Source organism: Metarhizium acridum (genome assembly GCF_019434415.1).
Source record: "Metarhizium acridum strain ARSEF 324 chromosome Unknown scaffold_31, whole genome shotgun sequence".
In the NCBI taxonomy this organism is placed as follows: Eukaryota; Fungi; Ascomycota; class Sordariomycetes; order Hypocreales; family Clavicipitaceae; genus Metarhizium; species Metarhizium acridum.
Genome location: NW_027094018.1, coordinates 120,909 through 137,139, shown reverse-complemented (window position 1 = coordinate 137,139; position 16,231 = coordinate 120,909). Strand labels below are relative to the sequence as shown.

Genomic DNA, 16,231 nt, shown 5'->3' with positions numbered 1-16,231 from the left:
TGAGGCACATGAGGCACTTGGTAACTCAAGCTCGAGCTCGAGCCTTGTCTGCGAGCGACCCATGGCCAAAAACACGCGCCACCGGACTGGGCCACATATAGAGACTTGCAGACTGAACCATCCCATCGTCGTCGGCAATCCAAACAAAGGCAACGCGGCCTACATTCGCCGCTCGACAATAACACAGCTCGATTGACTGACCCTTCAACCTCACTATTGTGGCGCTTCACGTAAACGCACCTACGGCACTCAACGCTGTTATCGCCAGTCATTGGCTAAAGCTATTGTTGTTGCAAATACTCCGTACGCACATCCGAAGCTGCAACGGCACACACACCTGATCGCGTCCCAAGTCGTAGCGCCATACCGATCAATTACCACGAGCCACTGCGTCCAATGCTATGCCGACAATCGCGACTCCCAACGCTATCAACACGTAGTAGCACTCACCCAGCGCCCACGACAAATATGCAACCGCGTGCTGCCGCTGCTTGAGGCGCGCGTCACTGAGCACATCGCATCCAAGCCCGCGGGCCGCAGACGGACTCACGCATCACACTTGCTCATGGACCGTGGCGGCGACACGGCGCCATCACGGCCGAATGGACGAGCGCAGCCGAATCAACTACATGTAAACCACGAGACCAGGAGGCCGCTGTTCTCCAACAATGCCCCGCGAAACACGGGCAATGGCCCTCAATCCACATCCGCTTCGGTCGGCCCTGGTGCAAGGCCCGGAGCTCTTGGGACAGTAGGTCATGCTGGGCCCGCGCGGCGAGCAAAATCAGATCCGCAGAGCATGGCGTCCGGCATCAGAAAAGCTCAAGAACACGTCGATCCGAATGCTAGCACCGCCAGCATACTCTCTCCGGGAGGCAGCCGAATACCCCGACCCAACATCTCAGGGCTTCAGCATCGGCGGCCGATTTCGTTGGCGGAAGCTTTTAAGCTAGCCCAAGAGGAGGAGGAGGAGGCTGAGCAAGAGCGACAACAAGGGGGCTCGCCGAGTCCAGCGCCACGAGTATGGCGAGCGCGGCCCGGACAGCCCCCGGACGAGACTCAAGCGCGAGAAATGATGGCCGAAGATCCTTTGCACAGCAGAGCACGAGCACGACAATATACAGAAGCCGGGGCGTCGGGTGTGCAGTCACTTAACGCGAAACCGCAAGCTACGGAGCTGGGAACAGACATATCTAAGAGAGGCAACGGCCCCAGCTTACAGGACCGCATAAACGAATGGAGAACAAAGTCGCGACCGAGCTCCGACTGGGCTGAGAAGTCTCCGGAATCCCTGGGAGATGCCAGTGGCGAGGCGCACCTTCCTGGATTGGTGCCCGGAATCGAAGATGTTCCCTTCCAGTCCGTAGAATCCCCGGGTCGCAATGGTGCAATCTCGTCTGCATCAAAAGATTTTACATGGCAGGTGGACCATGATTTTACGGCTGGAGATTTGCAGGTGTCTGATAGCCCGCGAATAAAAGTAGGGAGTAACAGCAATAAGCCGTTTGCGAATCGCCCATCGATGTTGGATAGAATTGATATCAGGTCGCCTGCGCGGATTACTAGTCCTCGGACGAAAAATACCAAGCTGGACGAAATCCGAGGACGAGAACTCAATGTTGAAGGGGGCAGCCTCGCAGGACAATCAACTTTAACACCGCAGCATTCTCGAAGATATACCAAATTGGAAGAGATTCGGGCGAGAGAAACTGCGGCCGAAAAGCAGATACCTATACCTGATCGAAATCAACCACGGCCCAAGAACACCAGGTTGGATGAAATACGACTGCGCGAAGCAGAAGGCTTGTCAAGACGCGCCCTTGCCGCGGCCCGACTAGAGGAAATCAAGGAAAAGAACGCTATGACGAGGCCATTGTCGCCAGAAAAGGGCAAACCACGGATTGAAAATCGTCCCGAGATGCGACCACCTGCTCGCCCCAGATCAGCTCACTATGAGGGAGGAGAACATATTCCAGACACCCCAGTCACAGTGTTTAAGAGCCATCGCCCTAAGCAGGAGAATATCAACCCTGAGGAAACGGGGCCTACGCATGGCAGGGGTGTCGCTGCAGTGAAGCCGGATGTTAATGAACGTGACTTGCTGCGACGGCTGGCCCGCGCTGCCAGCTCGAGTCCGGCACCCGAACCAGTGAATAAACGTGCTCCTCTCACAGAGCGCCAGAAGCCAAACGAAAGTGAGAAGGTTGTGACAAAACCGACACTGGCGGGACGTTCCACAAACAATGGACGAAAATCAGCCCTCAGCTCTCACAATAAGGATGGTGAATCCTCACGACCAACTGTCGAATTTGCTGGCTTAAAACGCATCCCATCAACCGAATCAGCCAAGAGCAAACCATCAAGTATGCATTCAGAGTCGGATCCAACTGCTCGGATAGAGGCCGAGGCGAAGCTGTTTGCGCCGCGTGACGATTACTCCGAGCCGGGATCCGTACGAGCGCCGTCACCCGTGCCGGACAGTGATGAAGAGAAAGACGACGTGGCGGAGGCTACTCCCAAGCCACAAAAGCACGAGTTTCTGCATATGGAGACACCCCGGGTCACGGGTGCCTATGTTGAAACACCTGTCACGGCCAAAATGGGGAAAGTCAAGGAGGAGGAAGCGCAGGATATCAAGCCGTTGGAAGAGAAACTGAATGATCAAAGACAAGCACCGTCAAAGCCAGATGCCACCACATTATTTCGTGATAAGAAAACGAGTCTCGCGTGGCGGAATAAGGACGAAGACACGGCCTCTGAGCCTGGTGCAAGAGGGGAAATTGCAGGTGATTATGCTGCGGCATCTGCAGCACCTGCAGCAGGCAAAAAGCCTCGATCACGATCGTTACCTCGCAGTCGACCATCAGTGAGAAACTCAGCCAAACCGCCATCGGTCAAGGACGATCTACGCGAACTGCAGCGCAAGCACAACATTGAAGACTCAACCATGGATGACTTGGAAGACATATTGACTGGTCGAAAGCATGCATCACCAAAGCTGAAGGAGCTGCTAGAAGAATTACCTGTCAAGGCAGCAGACGAAATCGATGACGAGTTGAGAGCTGTGGAGGCAGAGATTCAGAAGCTGAAGCGAGAGAATTCAGAAGACAAGGATATGTCAGCGGGCGAAATGTCTTTGTATGACAAAATGAGCAAGAATCTCCGCACGGGACTCTCCAATATACATACTGCTAAGCTTGGCATCGGCAAACTCTACGACCAGGTTGCCCAAGCCGAAAAAGGGTCAACCACAGATGAGAACGAGCCAGGACCGTTGCAGCGTCAGAAACACCAACAGGCAAAGGACCAAAAGAATTTGCCCGATGTGTTGTGTCCAGAGTGCACGGCCAATCCAGAGCCAACCAGCTTGGCCTATCTTCGTTTCCCAATCCCTCGGCTCTTCTATACCAGTCCTCGATTTCGTCTTAGCTGGCTGGGCCTCGTCGTCGCAATTGTTTCACTTTGGTACGTGGTCGAGTCGGCTGTGTGTGGGAAGTACTGCCGACCCGCAGCGTGTACATCTACGCCGTGCGTGTATTCCTACGACGACCCAACGTTTGGCAATGCACTTCCTGTGAAAATAGACCAGTGGACGACGGGAGGAAACGGTCGGAAACTGGCAGCGTGGCTGCTGGAGGAAGTTGAAGACTGGGCGGCAGACATGGGAGACGCTCTATACGGACGGTCATTGGAAAACATATCAGTGGACCATCTGAGCGCGGCAAAAAGACGGCAGCACCGACGCAGACTACGGAAAAGAGGCCTCGTTAAGTCGCCGACAAAGGCCCCGCCAGACCAGACGGCGAAATGGGAGGCGTGGAGACGGTCGAGGCTAGAAAAGGAGCGATCACGCGACATGGGCGAGGACCCAGGCGATGGCTGGCTTGAAGAGAGCCTGGGAGGAGACGAACGGGTATGGTGAGAGATGTTGTGGCCCATTTTTCCCCCGTGAGCGAGGGCATGAATGAATAAAAATTAGCTTTGCTAATTGGCGTTGGGATCTGTTGCCGTTGCGTATACCGGTAGGAACGGGCGTTTTTTGGGGAGGGGGGGCACAAAAGTATATATGTACATATATCCGTCTATGATGAACGAAGTAGCTTTTTTTGCCTTGTTCCAAACGCCAAAAACACCAAACCTCGCCATAGTCTGGAAAAGCAAAAAAAAAAAAAAAAAAAAAAAAAAAAAAAAAAAAAAAGGGAAAAAAGACGAAGAGGCGAAAATCCACGCCCAAATATCAATCCTCAAAACCGCCCCAGTCCTCGTCCTCCTCTCCCCCTTGTTCCTTCTCGTCACCGCTCTCCCTCGTTCCCCAAGGCAGCCTCTCGTCAGCATAGCTCTCAGAGGCCCTATTCCGCACGCTCTTGACAGGACTCGCCCTCAACGCATCCACCATGTCGCCCACCCTGCGCACCCATTCCTCCCTCGCCGCGGCGTCGTCGTCGTCGTCGTCGTCACCGTCGCCCGCTGCGCCCAGGGCCTTCTCCCTCTCCAGCTCGTCCACCCACAGATCCAGCACATGCAGCCTCAGCCCCAGCGACACGCCGTCCTCGTCGTCGGCATCAAAGGCCAGGCGCCTCCACACGTCGAGCATCTGCTCTACCTGCTCGCCGGCCCAGCCCCTGCCGCGCGCGAAGCGCACCTGCGCGGCGAACGCGCGCCGCACCAGCAGCAGGAACTTGTCCATGCGCAGGGCGTCAATCGACGCCCACTGCCGCGACAGCACGCCCCAGAAGCCGCTGGCAAAGGGGACGGCGCACGCCGCCGGCACGTCCAGCACCAGGTTGGCGAGGTCCGCCGCGAGCGCCTGCTGCGGCCGCGGCCGGTCCGTCATCCACAGCGCGTAGTACAGTCCTGTCCAGAGCTTGAGCGCGTCCGCGGCCGGCAGGCCCGTCCTCGACGACAGGTACGTCTGCAGCGCGGCGAGCGATTGCGTGCGCAGCTTGCGGTCTGTGAAGGGGGGGTTTTGCTACCAAGTCAGCGGATGGTCGTGACGGGGAGGGGCGAGCGCGACGGGGGAGGTTTACCGCTCGAGGCGAGGTTTTTGATAAACGGCATCTGGGATTCTGCGGCGGCCATGGTGACGCTGTCGTCGTCGTTGTCGACGGAATGTCGTAGTTTTTTTTCTTTCTTTTGTTTTTTGGCAATGGCGATGCTGTGACGTCTTTTGAAGCTGTAAATTGTATGGAAGAAAAAAAAAGATTATTGTTGCACCCGCGCCCCACTTCCCAGGTTGGGCTTATCTTATCGGAGCTGCTTGAGCTGGACTTGCACATGCGAGCTAGCAAAAGTGAATGAAATTACCTTTTGTGTTGGGCCGTCGTGTAGCGCCGCCGCCAGCCTCGACTCGAAATAGCCGAGGCCACGAGCTCGAGTGTATCACGCAGAGGGGCCGGCGGGTGTACATGGCTTTGCTGGATACGACTGCGAGTCCGCGGCGTCGGAAGAGCCTCGGTGTTGCCGCTGTGCCAGACGGGCCAAGGGGACGAGGCCTCCGCGAACAACTTGTATGACGGTATGATTCCATATCGTCTACACCCACCCTGTTTTTGCGGGACGGCATGTTGTTTGTAAAAAGATGTCCCCGCCGTCCCCCTCCGCCTCTCTTCCCTGCCTCCCATCAACTACGTTTTGCCTGACCGTGGCGGGAACAGAAGGAACCAAGTTCAGCCTTGCGAGAAAACGTGCGCCTGTTGCACATGGCGTTCCCCCTTGCGACCTCATCTTCGCCTGTATTCGAGGACTTGCCGTCTCCCAAGTACATGCCGTCTCCTCCGAGCTCGCCAGCCACTTCGCGCAATGAAGGGGACGAGCAGGGCAAGCAAGGTGGCGAGGACGGACGCCTGCTGCCGCACCAGAACCCATCGTATCAGGAGAATCTACGGATTCGCCAGCGCAACCTGCTTAGCACGCTGGATCATCTAGACGCCAAGCTGGAGCCGTTGCTGGATGTCGATACTGGCAAGGCGATTCCTGGGTTCCCCCAGACGCTGAGGGATATTGACAAGCTGGGGTGTACGTATTGTATTTATTGGATCGTTGTCCTCTTCTTGCTCTCTTTTTCTTCTCGTTTGTGAAACTGACCGGGTTGGCGTGATGTAGACGACGAGGGGGTGAGAATTTTAAAGGCAGTGGGCGAATCGGATGTTCATGGCGATGAGTACGACGTTCTGTACCGTGTGCGAAGATGGGCTGCGAGTAAGTTGTTTTATGTTCCTTTGTGGATGTTTCCTGTGTCGACCGCTGGTGCTGACTTTGGCGTGGGCAGCGAGGCCGACTGAGAACGAGATGCCGTGCGAGGGGGAGGACGCTCGGGAGGACAAGAAGACCACGGCGTAGTTGGCACATTGGGAAGCACAAGTACGTACTTTTTGGGTGCGTGTAGTTTTGCAATCTTGGGCGTGTCGTCGAGAATGTGCGGCAATGAGGCTTGGATTGCCAAGATGGATACACGGAAGCACGAGAGGGAACGGGCAGCGGATGTGAATGATACAACACCACATCCTTGCATCATCTCCGCCATCCCCGTGCCTCATAGTCTTAAAACTGAGCCCGCGAAAAGATACCTGTATCACAGTTTGCAAATCGAACTCGACCTTTGTCATTCCACGGCACGGGAACCCAAAAGCCACCATCGACGGCATGCCGGCAGTTGGCCCCACATGCAGCCAGGCCCAAGACGCTCGCTCATGCACTCCACCCCTCCCCTCCCGCAGAAGCCGCCCCGCGGCAAGCCTGCCCCACCATCGTCACTTCCAACCGCTTCATCTCCAACCATCTACCTCTAACCTCCATCCAGCATCACCCCCAAAACCAAAGCAGCCATGTCCACCAAGCGCATCAGCAAAGTAAATATGCCCCCCAAGCCGTGTCCTCCTTCCACGCTTGCCCTCTCGCCCAAAAAAAAAAAAAAAAACTGACCCCTCAACAGGAATACGCCGAAATCTCGCAATTCCCCCCAGAGGGCTTCACCATCTCCCTCCCGCCCAACGAATCCATCCACACGTGGCAAATCACGCTCGTCCCGCCGCCCGCGTCGCCCTTCTACCCGGGCAAGTACGGCATCCTGCTTCACCCTCCCCGTCGAGTACCCCTTCAAGCCGCCGGCCGTGCGCTTCACCACGCGCATCTACCACCCCAACGTGACCAACGACTCCCTGGGCAACATCTGCCTGGGCATCCTCAAGCCCGAGAACTGGAAGCCCTCGACCAAGGTCGCCGCCGTGCTCGACGCCCTGCGCAACCTGCTCGTCGAGCCCCAGCCCGACGATCCGCTCGAGGAGAGGATCGCCGACGAGTACCGCAACGACCGGCCCGCCTGGGAGAGGAACGTCCGCCTGCACGTCGACAAGTACGCCCGCGGGGAGCCCGTCTTCCCCCCCGTCACCAAGTAGCCCGAGCCCGAGGGCCCGTAAACATGCGCTGCTGCTGCGAGAAGCGAGCGCAGCGAGGACACCAATAGAGCGAAACAGAGGATGCCTGTCACGAGAAAAACGAGCGGAGCGAGGACACAAGAGAGGACGTACTGTACATTGAGCTAGAACACCTGTATCAAATTGTTTGCCGCATCTAACCCCCCTGCTTGCTCCTTCATCTCAGACGGCCCGCTCCGTGAGCACGTTTCTTGCACACCGCAACCGCCTTTGCCGTTCCTACGTCAACTAGCCATTTAGATACCTTGGGGATAGGGGATACGAATCGCAAAGCCCCGTGCTTTACGGGCAATCACATCAACACAAAACACTCCGCGTCGAATCCTCTGCTATTTTTCATCATCATCGGTGTCAATTAGCCCCGTTCTACCTATATAATATATATGCTGCCTTGACGCCCAGTTTGCTACCGTGCCAGATTCCTTTCTCTATCCAGAAACTGACAAAAGAAAAGGAAAAAAAAAAAAGGAAAAACTTTGATACATTGCCCCGGTACCCATCTATGCACGCACGCCACAAGTACACCTTCCATGCGCTTCGCCTCAAAAGCAAGCCGCACAGATATGCATTTCAACATCACTCCATTATGCCAATAGCCACTGGCCACTAGCATGGCAACATTCCAACCCCAGCCTCACACTTTGATGCAGACGTAAACGTCATGAGTTATCAAACATAACCCACTTGGCTTTCGTGGTGTCTCCCCCAGCAGAGACAACTACTTGCGAAAGGGCCGGTGGTGAAGTAACGAACTTAAAAAAAAAGAGGTATGCATGTCATCCAGGAAAGAAATCACAACGCTTCATGAAAGTACCAACTCTCCTCGGCCAAGATCCGGGAAGAGAGATGTGTAAATCGGTACGGCCTCGAAAGACCCAAGAAGAAGAGAAAAGAACAGAACAAAAGAGGGGTATAAGTTGAAAATTTGTGATGCTCAATCACGTATTTAACCACGTTTGGAGCAGAAGAACAAGTCAAAAAAGAATGAGATAGTCGGGTGCGGCCCAGTTCAGTGTTGAGTCTGCGCTTCACAGCACAGTTAAACCTCTGCAGCTCTCAAGTTGGCACTCATTTTCCTCCCAAAAAGAGTGCCTTTGCGTGATACGGAACCCGACTCCACTTCAGTCAAGTTGCCGCTGAGGTCCGTCTTGTCGCGCTGCTGCAGGCTCTGTTCGAGCTCTTGCTTGGCCTTTTGACGCCTTTCCTGTCGGCGTTCGTCAATGGCTCCCTGACTAAGATGACCAAATCCGTTTCGTCGCTTAAAGCAAGCTTCCATGAGAGCATTGGCGTCCAACATTCGCCGAGGGATTGCCTGGACAACTCCAAACATTTCCATCGGATCCTTGACCGCCTTGATTTCGCTCTCGCCGGTCTTAAAAATCGCCAGTGCAATGCGGAAGAGTGTCTTGGAGCCCTCGTAGAAGAAGACATCCCAGACTCTCAGTGTTGTCTCGATGGGCAACGTACCAATATAGCAACTCATGAACCAAGCCGTCATGCACAACGTGATCGGAGGTAGACGATCTGTAGACAACCTTGGCTGTTCCCGTCGTCGCAAAATGGGCCTAGTTCTGCGTATAGATTTACTCGTGCTGGGCCTGCCCGTGGGAAGGTTTTCCAGTTCGCCACCAATCTTGTCCCATACCGCGGGCATCGTGTCACGCAGCTCCGTCATGAGCACGCCCAAGTCCACCTTTGACCCTTCCAGGCTCATGTCGTGTGTCCCCGGCAGGTAGATAATGGTGATGACATTCAACAACCAAAAACATTGCTCTTCTGTCTCCACGAACAGCAGCAAGAGTCCAGCCAGAAAATTTAAGCTCTGGCAGTAACCAATACGCGGATTATAAATGGAGAAGGCATGCAAGACACGGCGAAGAGATGTGATAATCGGTGGCTCATTCGAAGCAGCGGGAGGCGGCCCCGGGGCGCTTTCATCCCCAGAGGAACCCGTCATTGTCGATTGGCTGCTTCGCTCGCTGTTGGGCACAGACTGGAAATTTGCTGACGGCTTGAACTGAATATTGTCCGGGAACGTCCTGTGCAGGTCCCGTTCAATTGCCTCGACATCCACCTGTTTGGCCGACTTATGCAAGAGCCTTTCGTACAAGCCAGCGTGTTTAGCCAATATTGCCGGCCCACCGGCATAGTAGAACCACGCTGCTCCACGCCAATCGGGCGGTATCCCCTTCCTCACAAATCTCTTCGTCTTTGCATTTGGCGAGGGGAATCGAATGGGACGATCCGTCATCAGGGCACAGTCTTTGAGGTAGGCCACCCACTTCCGTCGTCTCCGAGCAATGTACACCGAGTATTCTGCGTTCCAAGCATCGTACTGTTCTCTAGTAATAGATTGATTGGCCTTCTTAAAGCCATATCGGTCACGTGAGCCAGGGTCCTCAGGCTGAACTGGCATCGACGTGGGCGTTGGGAGTGCAGGCTCTGGGGCTGGAGATGACAAGTTCACGGTCGTTTGAACTTCCTTTGCGGGGGCAGAGTCTGATGTTGTTGATGGCTCAGAATCAAGCGACTTCGCCGAGTCCCGTTTTTCCGGCATGTCTACGTCGGCCTTCCCAGCTATGGCCGCCACAGATGCTGTGAAAGCTGGGCTGGTAAAGATCATCTTTGATTGACGGATTTCGGTGTCTAGTGTGGAGCGAGCGGTTGGTAGCTGTGGTTCGAGGCTCCTCTCAGCAACAGGGAGGGTGAAGGGAATACTCGGAACAGCTGGAACTGATGGACCATCGGGTTCTGATACAGCAGTCATAGGTCTCGAATTCATGTTGCCTTCGCTTTCGGGATCATCGAAGTCACTTTCGTTTTCATCCTCATCATCCGCAAAGCCCTTTTCGTACATGCCCATAACATCTTCCAAGCTAGGCTCATCGGGGTTTTCGAGGGAGGTGACAGAGCTGTCTTTTGTAAGAACACTACTGCGCTCTGTGACAGCTGTACCAGGGGTTGTTGAGGCAGTGAGCTGGGATCTGAAACTAGAGCGCAATTCATCCCCGCTCGGCCAGGGAGCGGTCCCACCCGCGCCTGGGCTTGTTAGAGGTGTTGAAACGGGATACTCGGGGCGGCCAAGGACAGCAGGAGTCCGAGCGGCTGTAAGAGCTGGTGGACCAGTGACATTTCTTGCACGATGCCTTGGCTCAATGCACTCGCTATTTGCGTATGGCAATGGAGAGGCGTAGGTGGAAGATGACTTGACAGAGGAGGCAGAGGGACGTCTAGGCCGTTGCCACGGAGGTGTTTGTGGCAAGGGGTTCGCGAGGTCCAGGAAGCGGTCTGTGGGATTTGGCATGTTGGCCAATCGTGGCCTGACAGGGTCTGGACTATGAAGGCTTTCCGGTGGTCCAGCTTGACGTATTATGCTCTGCTTTCGGGGTCTTGAAAAGTTCTCGACCAGAGGGATGCCCTCTAATGAACGCATATCTGCCAAGGATGTTTTAGCTTTAATCGACCGACATGGTGATTCATTTCGAGGCTCTGGAGTGCCTATCCTTAGGCTGCGAGGGCTTCGCAAAGATGGAGATACAGCCGGTGCAGCTAGAGGGGGAAACGGCTGGGGTAGCATAGCCTCAGGCTGCACTGTCGGTGACACCCTAGAACCAGAGATTGGACTCTGATTTAGTAAATGTAGCCCATGAGAAAGCGAGTCCCATCGGGGCGAGACGGGCAGTGGAGGGATCTCAGGTAGCTGTGGCACTTTTTCTCGAGCAGATGTATCGACAGTCAGCGGCTTGATTCTTGAGGCGTACAAGGAGCATTTCCGATTGCGAACGGTGTGTTGGCCAGGAGGAATTGGGCCTTCTTCATCGGACTGAGGCACCGCCATGGAGTCCATTGTGGCAGTCCAGTGCCTAGGACCGCGGAAGAAGCTTGCGGAGTCTCGTCACTTGAGTATTATGGTTGAATGTAGATGAGCTGTTCCCACAAGTGTTTTCGGGGTGAATTCGAGTAGTGAGAGTGATCGGTCTGTGTTGCATGGATGCGAGACTAGGTGCAGGAAGAACAAATAAAACGCCACTGTCTCAACACTCGACTATCGTTGAATCAAGGAACATACAATTCGCCATAGCCGGGAAGGTGCGCTCGCTCGGTGCTAGGCGGGAGACGATGAGTCTGGCTGAAAAGCGTGTGCCGTAGTAGATGAAGCCGGTATACTAATCGAATTGTCGAATAAGTCCGGAGGGAGAGCAAGAAGAGGAAAAGCGTAGTTGGTCAAAGGAGCGTTCGGCAGCAGTGGTCAGTCGAGCCTTGGTATGTTGAACAGCCTACAAAGTTAGGAAAGAGTGGAAGCTAGAGATTGCTTTTGTCGTATCTCTGCGAAAGCCGCGATGGCTGGTTGTAGAAAGGAAGGAGAGACGGGGAATCGAGGAGACGTTTCGACAAAAGAAGCGAAGACAGCGTTGGCGACTGAAGTGGGTTGCGACAAAGAGTGGCACCAGAATAGGACCAGCGAAATGCTGTGCCTTGGTATGTCGGAATGCGATACGTTCAATATTAAGCTTTGCCCTAAATTGAGGCTGTTGGGCAACCTGTAGTCGAGATTGGATGAAACGTTGAGCAGAGTAAAATTTGGTTGGGCAGACGAAAAGCCGCCGGTGCAAAGTTTCCTGCGGCAGCTAGTGAGGCTTATGGCCACAAAATCCCCATCACAAACCCAGGACCAAAGTCAAAGACGGGAGTTGAAAGAACGAGAGTGGCGGAACTCGGTAAAAGAGGACTCGGTCAGGGATGGTGAATATGCTGCGAAGCTCGAAGTGTTTGAAGTTTGGTGTTGCGGTGCCAGGCTGCGGCTGTGATGGGATATTCTTGCTCGACCCGGATGTCACGAGTGTCGATTCAAGACTATGGGCTGTAAATCAACAACAGCAGCAGCAGCAGCAACACCTGAACAGGTCAAAGGCACGACTAGCGTGTTGTCCACGGCGACGCTCTTGCAGCAATGTGGCTGAAGGAGACGGTTGCAAGAGGCAAGACTCGAGAGTTGACAAACATACAGGATGGGATGCGGAGGAAGAAGTCTGCACGTCGAATCAAGCTCGATTCCTCCATCACTCGTCGGTGCTACAGACAAGGCATCAAGGGCACTAGTTCACGTTCGCTGCACGAGCGCACGAGATGATCAAATGCACCGTCAGCGCTGACATTTGGGGTCGGGTCTTGTTTATTTTGCCCAAACCGGAGAAGCAAAACTCAGCACTCAGCTAAGACAACAAGGGACAACTGTGGGCACGACGATGGAGGCACTGGAGACTGTGGACGATGTTTGGACGGATCAATTTCCAACTTCTCCATAGTACCGAGGACAAGATGGACGAGATGCTAGCTCCTGGGGCCAGGGCCATGACAAGCATGGACCGGATGCGTGGATCCCGCGGCACACAATCAAACGGTTCAAGTCATGGTCGACAAGGTCCAAGGAAAAAGCAATAACGGTCAATAACACACTCGGGCAGGATCTGTGGGAGTACCGAGGGCTCCGTACCCTGTCGCCCGATGCCAATGTCGAGCTGGAGAGACAAGAAAATTGGCAACCTGCAGCTGGCTTCTGTAAGGGCGAGCCGGCCGTGTGTCCTCGGCTTCCATCCAGCCAGAGGATGAAGACGTCTTCGAATAGAATCTGCCTGAAGAGTGTTGTATATTCATTTCGGTGCCTGAGCAAGGACCGGGGGGGCGGATGCTCAGTACTCGATACACCAGTCTTCCATGGAACCTTAGTGTGAGACTCAGGTACCGCATACCTCACCTCAAATAACGAGCCCTGTCGCGCTAGATGCGCGGCCGTGACCCGATCGCGCCGCGAAAAGAACCAAAAAGGCAAGCACGTCCCAGAATATTTCACAGTCACGTTGTTTACCCGGGACGCCGTCTCCTTGGGGCTCTGTGTCGCATGACGCGACGTGGAAAGTTGCGTAACAGTATTTGAGGTTGTAGGCAGACTTGGCGTTCTGCAGAGTTCCCAAGTGTCTAGGGGCATCTCTAAGCCTGTCTGTACCTATTGCAGGTAGTAGTTCTCCGGTAATACTTGACATGTTCTAAGTAAAGCGCCCAGGAACCTGTGGGCGAGCCGGGGGCCGTTGTCCAAGTTGTGAGTGACATGGACGGCCAAGACTGACAGGCCGAGAGGAAGGAAGGCCTGCACATGTGGCGCTTGGTAGAGCGTGCCCCGTGCAATTTACACTGGCAGCACTACGATGGGCGAAAGCCGAGGGATCCAATCATCCCGTGCCAGCAAAAATTTGGGGGAGGAAGGCGCGACCAGTTAGTTGGTCAATTGACCCATTCACTGTTGGCGCATTTGATGTCTTGCTAAACTCTACGGCGAGCTGCCAGGCCAGCAGAGCTGCAGAGGCTAACAACTTCCATGCATTCTGTCAAAGAGCAGGCTTGACTCTTCCGAGATGCATGTCGACGCTACTGCGGCCCTGAGGACGACCCTTGCAGCTTTCAAAAAGACTTTTGTCGTCCGTGAGCTGTTGCCAACCATGGCCCTGTCGTCTAATTTCACCTAGAATGGGGCCAGTTGTTTCAATGTTTGGCACCATGGCAAATCTTGTCCAAAACACAGGCAATGATGTTCGATGACGCTCGATGACGCTTCAACACATCACTCCATGATAATGGCCAAAGTCGCCATCGGTCCAAGGGACTGCATCCATTCGGCTTCACTGTCAGACACCCACGGCCCCGGCAACATCATCCTGCCCAGGGGCCCTCCTCCTTCAATCACCCAAGGGTTGCTTTTCCCGTCCCGAAGTATACACTCAAAGACACACCAAAAAAAGAAAGAACACAGAATTGGTTTCAAAGCAGGCAAGCAGCAATTGGCTTCGTCACTTTCGAAAGATACTAATTGGCACCATGCTAGAACTACTGAATTAGCTCCGTCCACACATTGAACAAGTAATACTCGACGGTCATTCAGCTCTCGTCTCGTTGCCGATTCATCCAGCTTCGGTGAGGTTGGCTCGCCATCCTCCAACGCTTCGCTAAGCTTGTTACCCGTCAAAGCTCTGGCTGACGAAGTACGGGCATCCTAGGCAGATCGCCGCCATAACAAGGGCCGGCGTCTGTTCTCTGACTTGGCAAAGAGCGTGTTTTTTTGCGTGTTTCAGACCCTTCCAATTCCTCAATCGCCATCAGTTGACGCCACTTCGTCAGCCATGTCTTTCAAAGATCTTAAGCGAGCGGCATCGCTACTGTTGAATTTGTCGGCCCATGAATTAGAAGACCAGCTATTGCCTCAGCCACTTCTGCATCTGTATAGTGAATGCCCTTAACAGACGATGTCCATGTACATACAGTACAACCTACTCCGCATGTCTGTGGAGAATAGCCCCTCGAGGAGCTCTACTTGCTGCTCATCCACTCATGCAAGGGACAGAGTCGGTTGCCGCTAAGTCTTGAGCTACGCAGATGGGCAGTTACTACAGGCTTGAAATACGCACAATATAGCTCATGAGCTTCAGTCCGATGGCTTGGTCTCTGAAAGGGCTGGGCTTCTCAAACCCATCATTATTCAAATCCTCCTCACAAGACACCAATAACATGGATCTACAAGTTATCTGACGGCAATGCAAGGAGTGAGTTGAATCTCAGGGGTCGCGTTACACCCTCGGAGCTGCCTTCACCCATGGGGGAAATCATCGCCAGGCGCCACCACACCCATTTGCTCTTCCCCATCAAGCCAGAGGTCTTCTAGCGCAGCCAAATAATTTGCTTTGTCAATTCTTCAGCTCAACAAGGAACACGGGTATTTTGACTTTTCTGACAGCTCAGATAACGCCCGAAAAAAAAAATACCACAGCAAACCTAAACATCTAGGTGATTTCCCTTACACGATTCAAATTCAATAGAACATGTGAATAAACATAGTAGCCCTCTTCAGGTGAAACAAGACCCTGGCAAGTGGATGGATTGGGCGAGTAGGCTGCTGCAAAGCAAGATTTCGTTCGGGTTTGGAGAACATAGTTATTTCCCGGCTGATTCGGCAAATATTCTCAAAAATCGCATTTTCTTGCGACGTCTCATCCACAGGGAGGACGATTGAACAACACCATCCTACTCTTACATTGAATGGATCCTATTGCTTCAGCAACTCACGCAGAGTACAATATGCGACTCTTCTCATTACATTCCATGCTGTGCCTTCCTACTTGCATAAGTTTCATGCAAGGCACAACTTCTGTCTCACTCACGATGAACTCAGATATGTAAGGCGATCAAGAAACAGGTATGATTATCAGTTCCCGCTTGTCTTGGCTCGTTAAGGATAACGCAAGTGTTGATGAATGCAGTCCCTTGCTTTGGGCCGCTCGGCCTTGTGCAAGCAAATTTATCCAGCTTGAAACTCTAGTCGTGATTCCGGGCTCATTGCTTCTAGTGAGGTGCCAAGCTAAGAGGAACATCAAATTCCCTTGCTTCAACTCAAATGCTACGAATATGCTTGGCATCAGCCCTGTTGCATAGAGCCTAACTCAGGCCGCATTGGCAAATATCGACTAAAACGGTTACAGCTCATGACCCTACGGCCTAATTGCAAATGGCGTACCCATGGATGAGACAATGTTACCTTTCTGGCTTGTTTTAGGTGCCAGCAACAGATCGAAATTGTGATTGCCAGTATTCTATTGATTACATTCCCCGCGAAGCACGTATGACTCATACATGGTATAGGTTAGCTTGTCGTTCATTGTGTTAACTTCGTTAGCTAGGCGAATTTCCCACTGATCACATCACAAAGCCTAACGTCTGATAGATCATGGAAGAAACAAAGGATCATCGTATCA

General features: G+C 53.7%; 6 protein-coding genes across 6 annotated transcripts; 4 read left to right on the top strand and 2 right to left on the bottom strand.

Annotated features, from left to right (window-relative positions):
- The first annotated feature begins 50 nt into the window (after positions 1 to 50).
- Positions 51 to 4,153, top strand: J3458_004900 (uncharacterized protein). The gene has a single exon (XM_066118483.1). It carries the CDS (start codon positions 566 to 568, stop codon positions 3,920 to 3,922), a length of 3,357 nt encoding a protein of 1,118 aa, XP_065976003.1. The 5' UTR covers positions 51 to 565; the 3' UTR covers positions 3,923 to 4,153.
- Positions 4,154 to 4,237: 84 nt separating this feature from the next.
- On the bottom strand, positions 4,238 to 5,079 carry J3458_004899 (uncharacterized protein; the record flags this gene model as incomplete). The annotated part of the gene is made up of 2 exons (XM_007810411.2): positions 4,238 to 4,950; positions 5,028 to 5,079. The coding sequence occupies 2 exons, from the start codon at positions 5,077 to 5,079 to the stop codon at positions 4,238 to 4,240; spliced, it is 765 nt and encodes a 254-aa protein (XP_007808602.2).
- Positions 5,080 to 5,236: 157 nt separating this feature from the next.
- Positions 5,237 to 6,339, top strand: J3458_004898 (uncharacterized protein; the record flags this gene model as incomplete). The annotated part of the gene is made up of 4 exons (XM_066118482.1): positions 5,237 to 5,515; positions 5,655 to 6,015; positions 6,103 to 6,198; positions 6,269 to 6,339. Exons 1-4 carry the CDS (start codon positions 5,510 to 5,512, stop codon positions 6,337 to 6,339), a joined length of 534 nt encoding a protein of 177 aa, XP_065976002.1. The 5' UTR covers positions 5,237 to 5,509.
- J3458_004897 (uncharacterized protein) lies at positions 6,025 to 7,787 on the top strand. Its single transcript, XM_066118481.1, has 3 exons — positions 6,025 to 6,198; positions 6,269 to 6,848; positions 6,932 to 7,787. Exons 2-3 carry the CDS (start codon positions 6,487 to 6,489, stop codon positions 7,392 to 7,394), a joined length of 825 nt encoding a protein of 274 aa, XP_065976001.1. The 5' UTR covers positions 6,025 to 6,198; positions 6,269 to 6,486; the 3' UTR covers positions 7,395 to 7,787.
- On the bottom strand, positions 7,780 to 12,917 carry J3458_004896 (uncharacterized protein). Its single transcript, XM_007810409.2, has one exon. The coding sequence runs from the start codon at positions 11,278 to 11,280 to the stop codon at positions 8,473 to 8,475; it is 2,808 nt and encodes a 935-aa protein (XP_007808600.2). The 5' UTR covers positions 11,281 to 12,917; the 3' UTR covers positions 7,780 to 8,472.
- A 1,106-nt stretch (positions 12,918 to 14,023) lies between these two features.
- Positions 14,024 to 14,341, top strand: J3458_004895 (uncharacterized protein; the record flags this gene model as incomplete). The annotated part of the gene is made up of 1 exon (XM_066118480.1): positions 14,024 to 14,341. The coding sequence occupies one exon, from the start codon at positions 14,024 to 14,026 to the stop codon at positions 14,339 to 14,341; it is 318 nt and encodes a 105-aa protein (XP_065976000.1).
- Between the last annotated feature and the right edge of the window lie 1,890 nt (positions 14,342 to 16,231).

What these genes read in the sequence shown, in the direction of transcription:
- J3458_004900 (XM_066118483.1), top strand. Translation starts at nt 566, where the DNA reads ATGGACCGTGGCGGCGACACGGCGCCATCACGGCCGAATGGACGAGCG.
- J3458_004896 (XM_007810409.2), bottom strand. Translation starts at nt 11,280, where the DNA reads ATGGACTCCATGGCGGTGCCTCAGTCCGATGAAGAAGGCCCAATTCCT.
- J3458_004897 (XM_066118481.1), top strand. Translation starts at nt 6,487, where the DNA reads ATGATACAACACCACATCCTTGCATCATCTCCGCCATCCCCGTGCCTC. An exon ending in CCACCAAGCGCATCAGCAAA is followed by an intron (nt 6,849 to 6,931) that starts GTAAATATGCCC and finishes ACCCCTCAACAG; the next exon opens with GAATACGCCGAAATCTCGCA.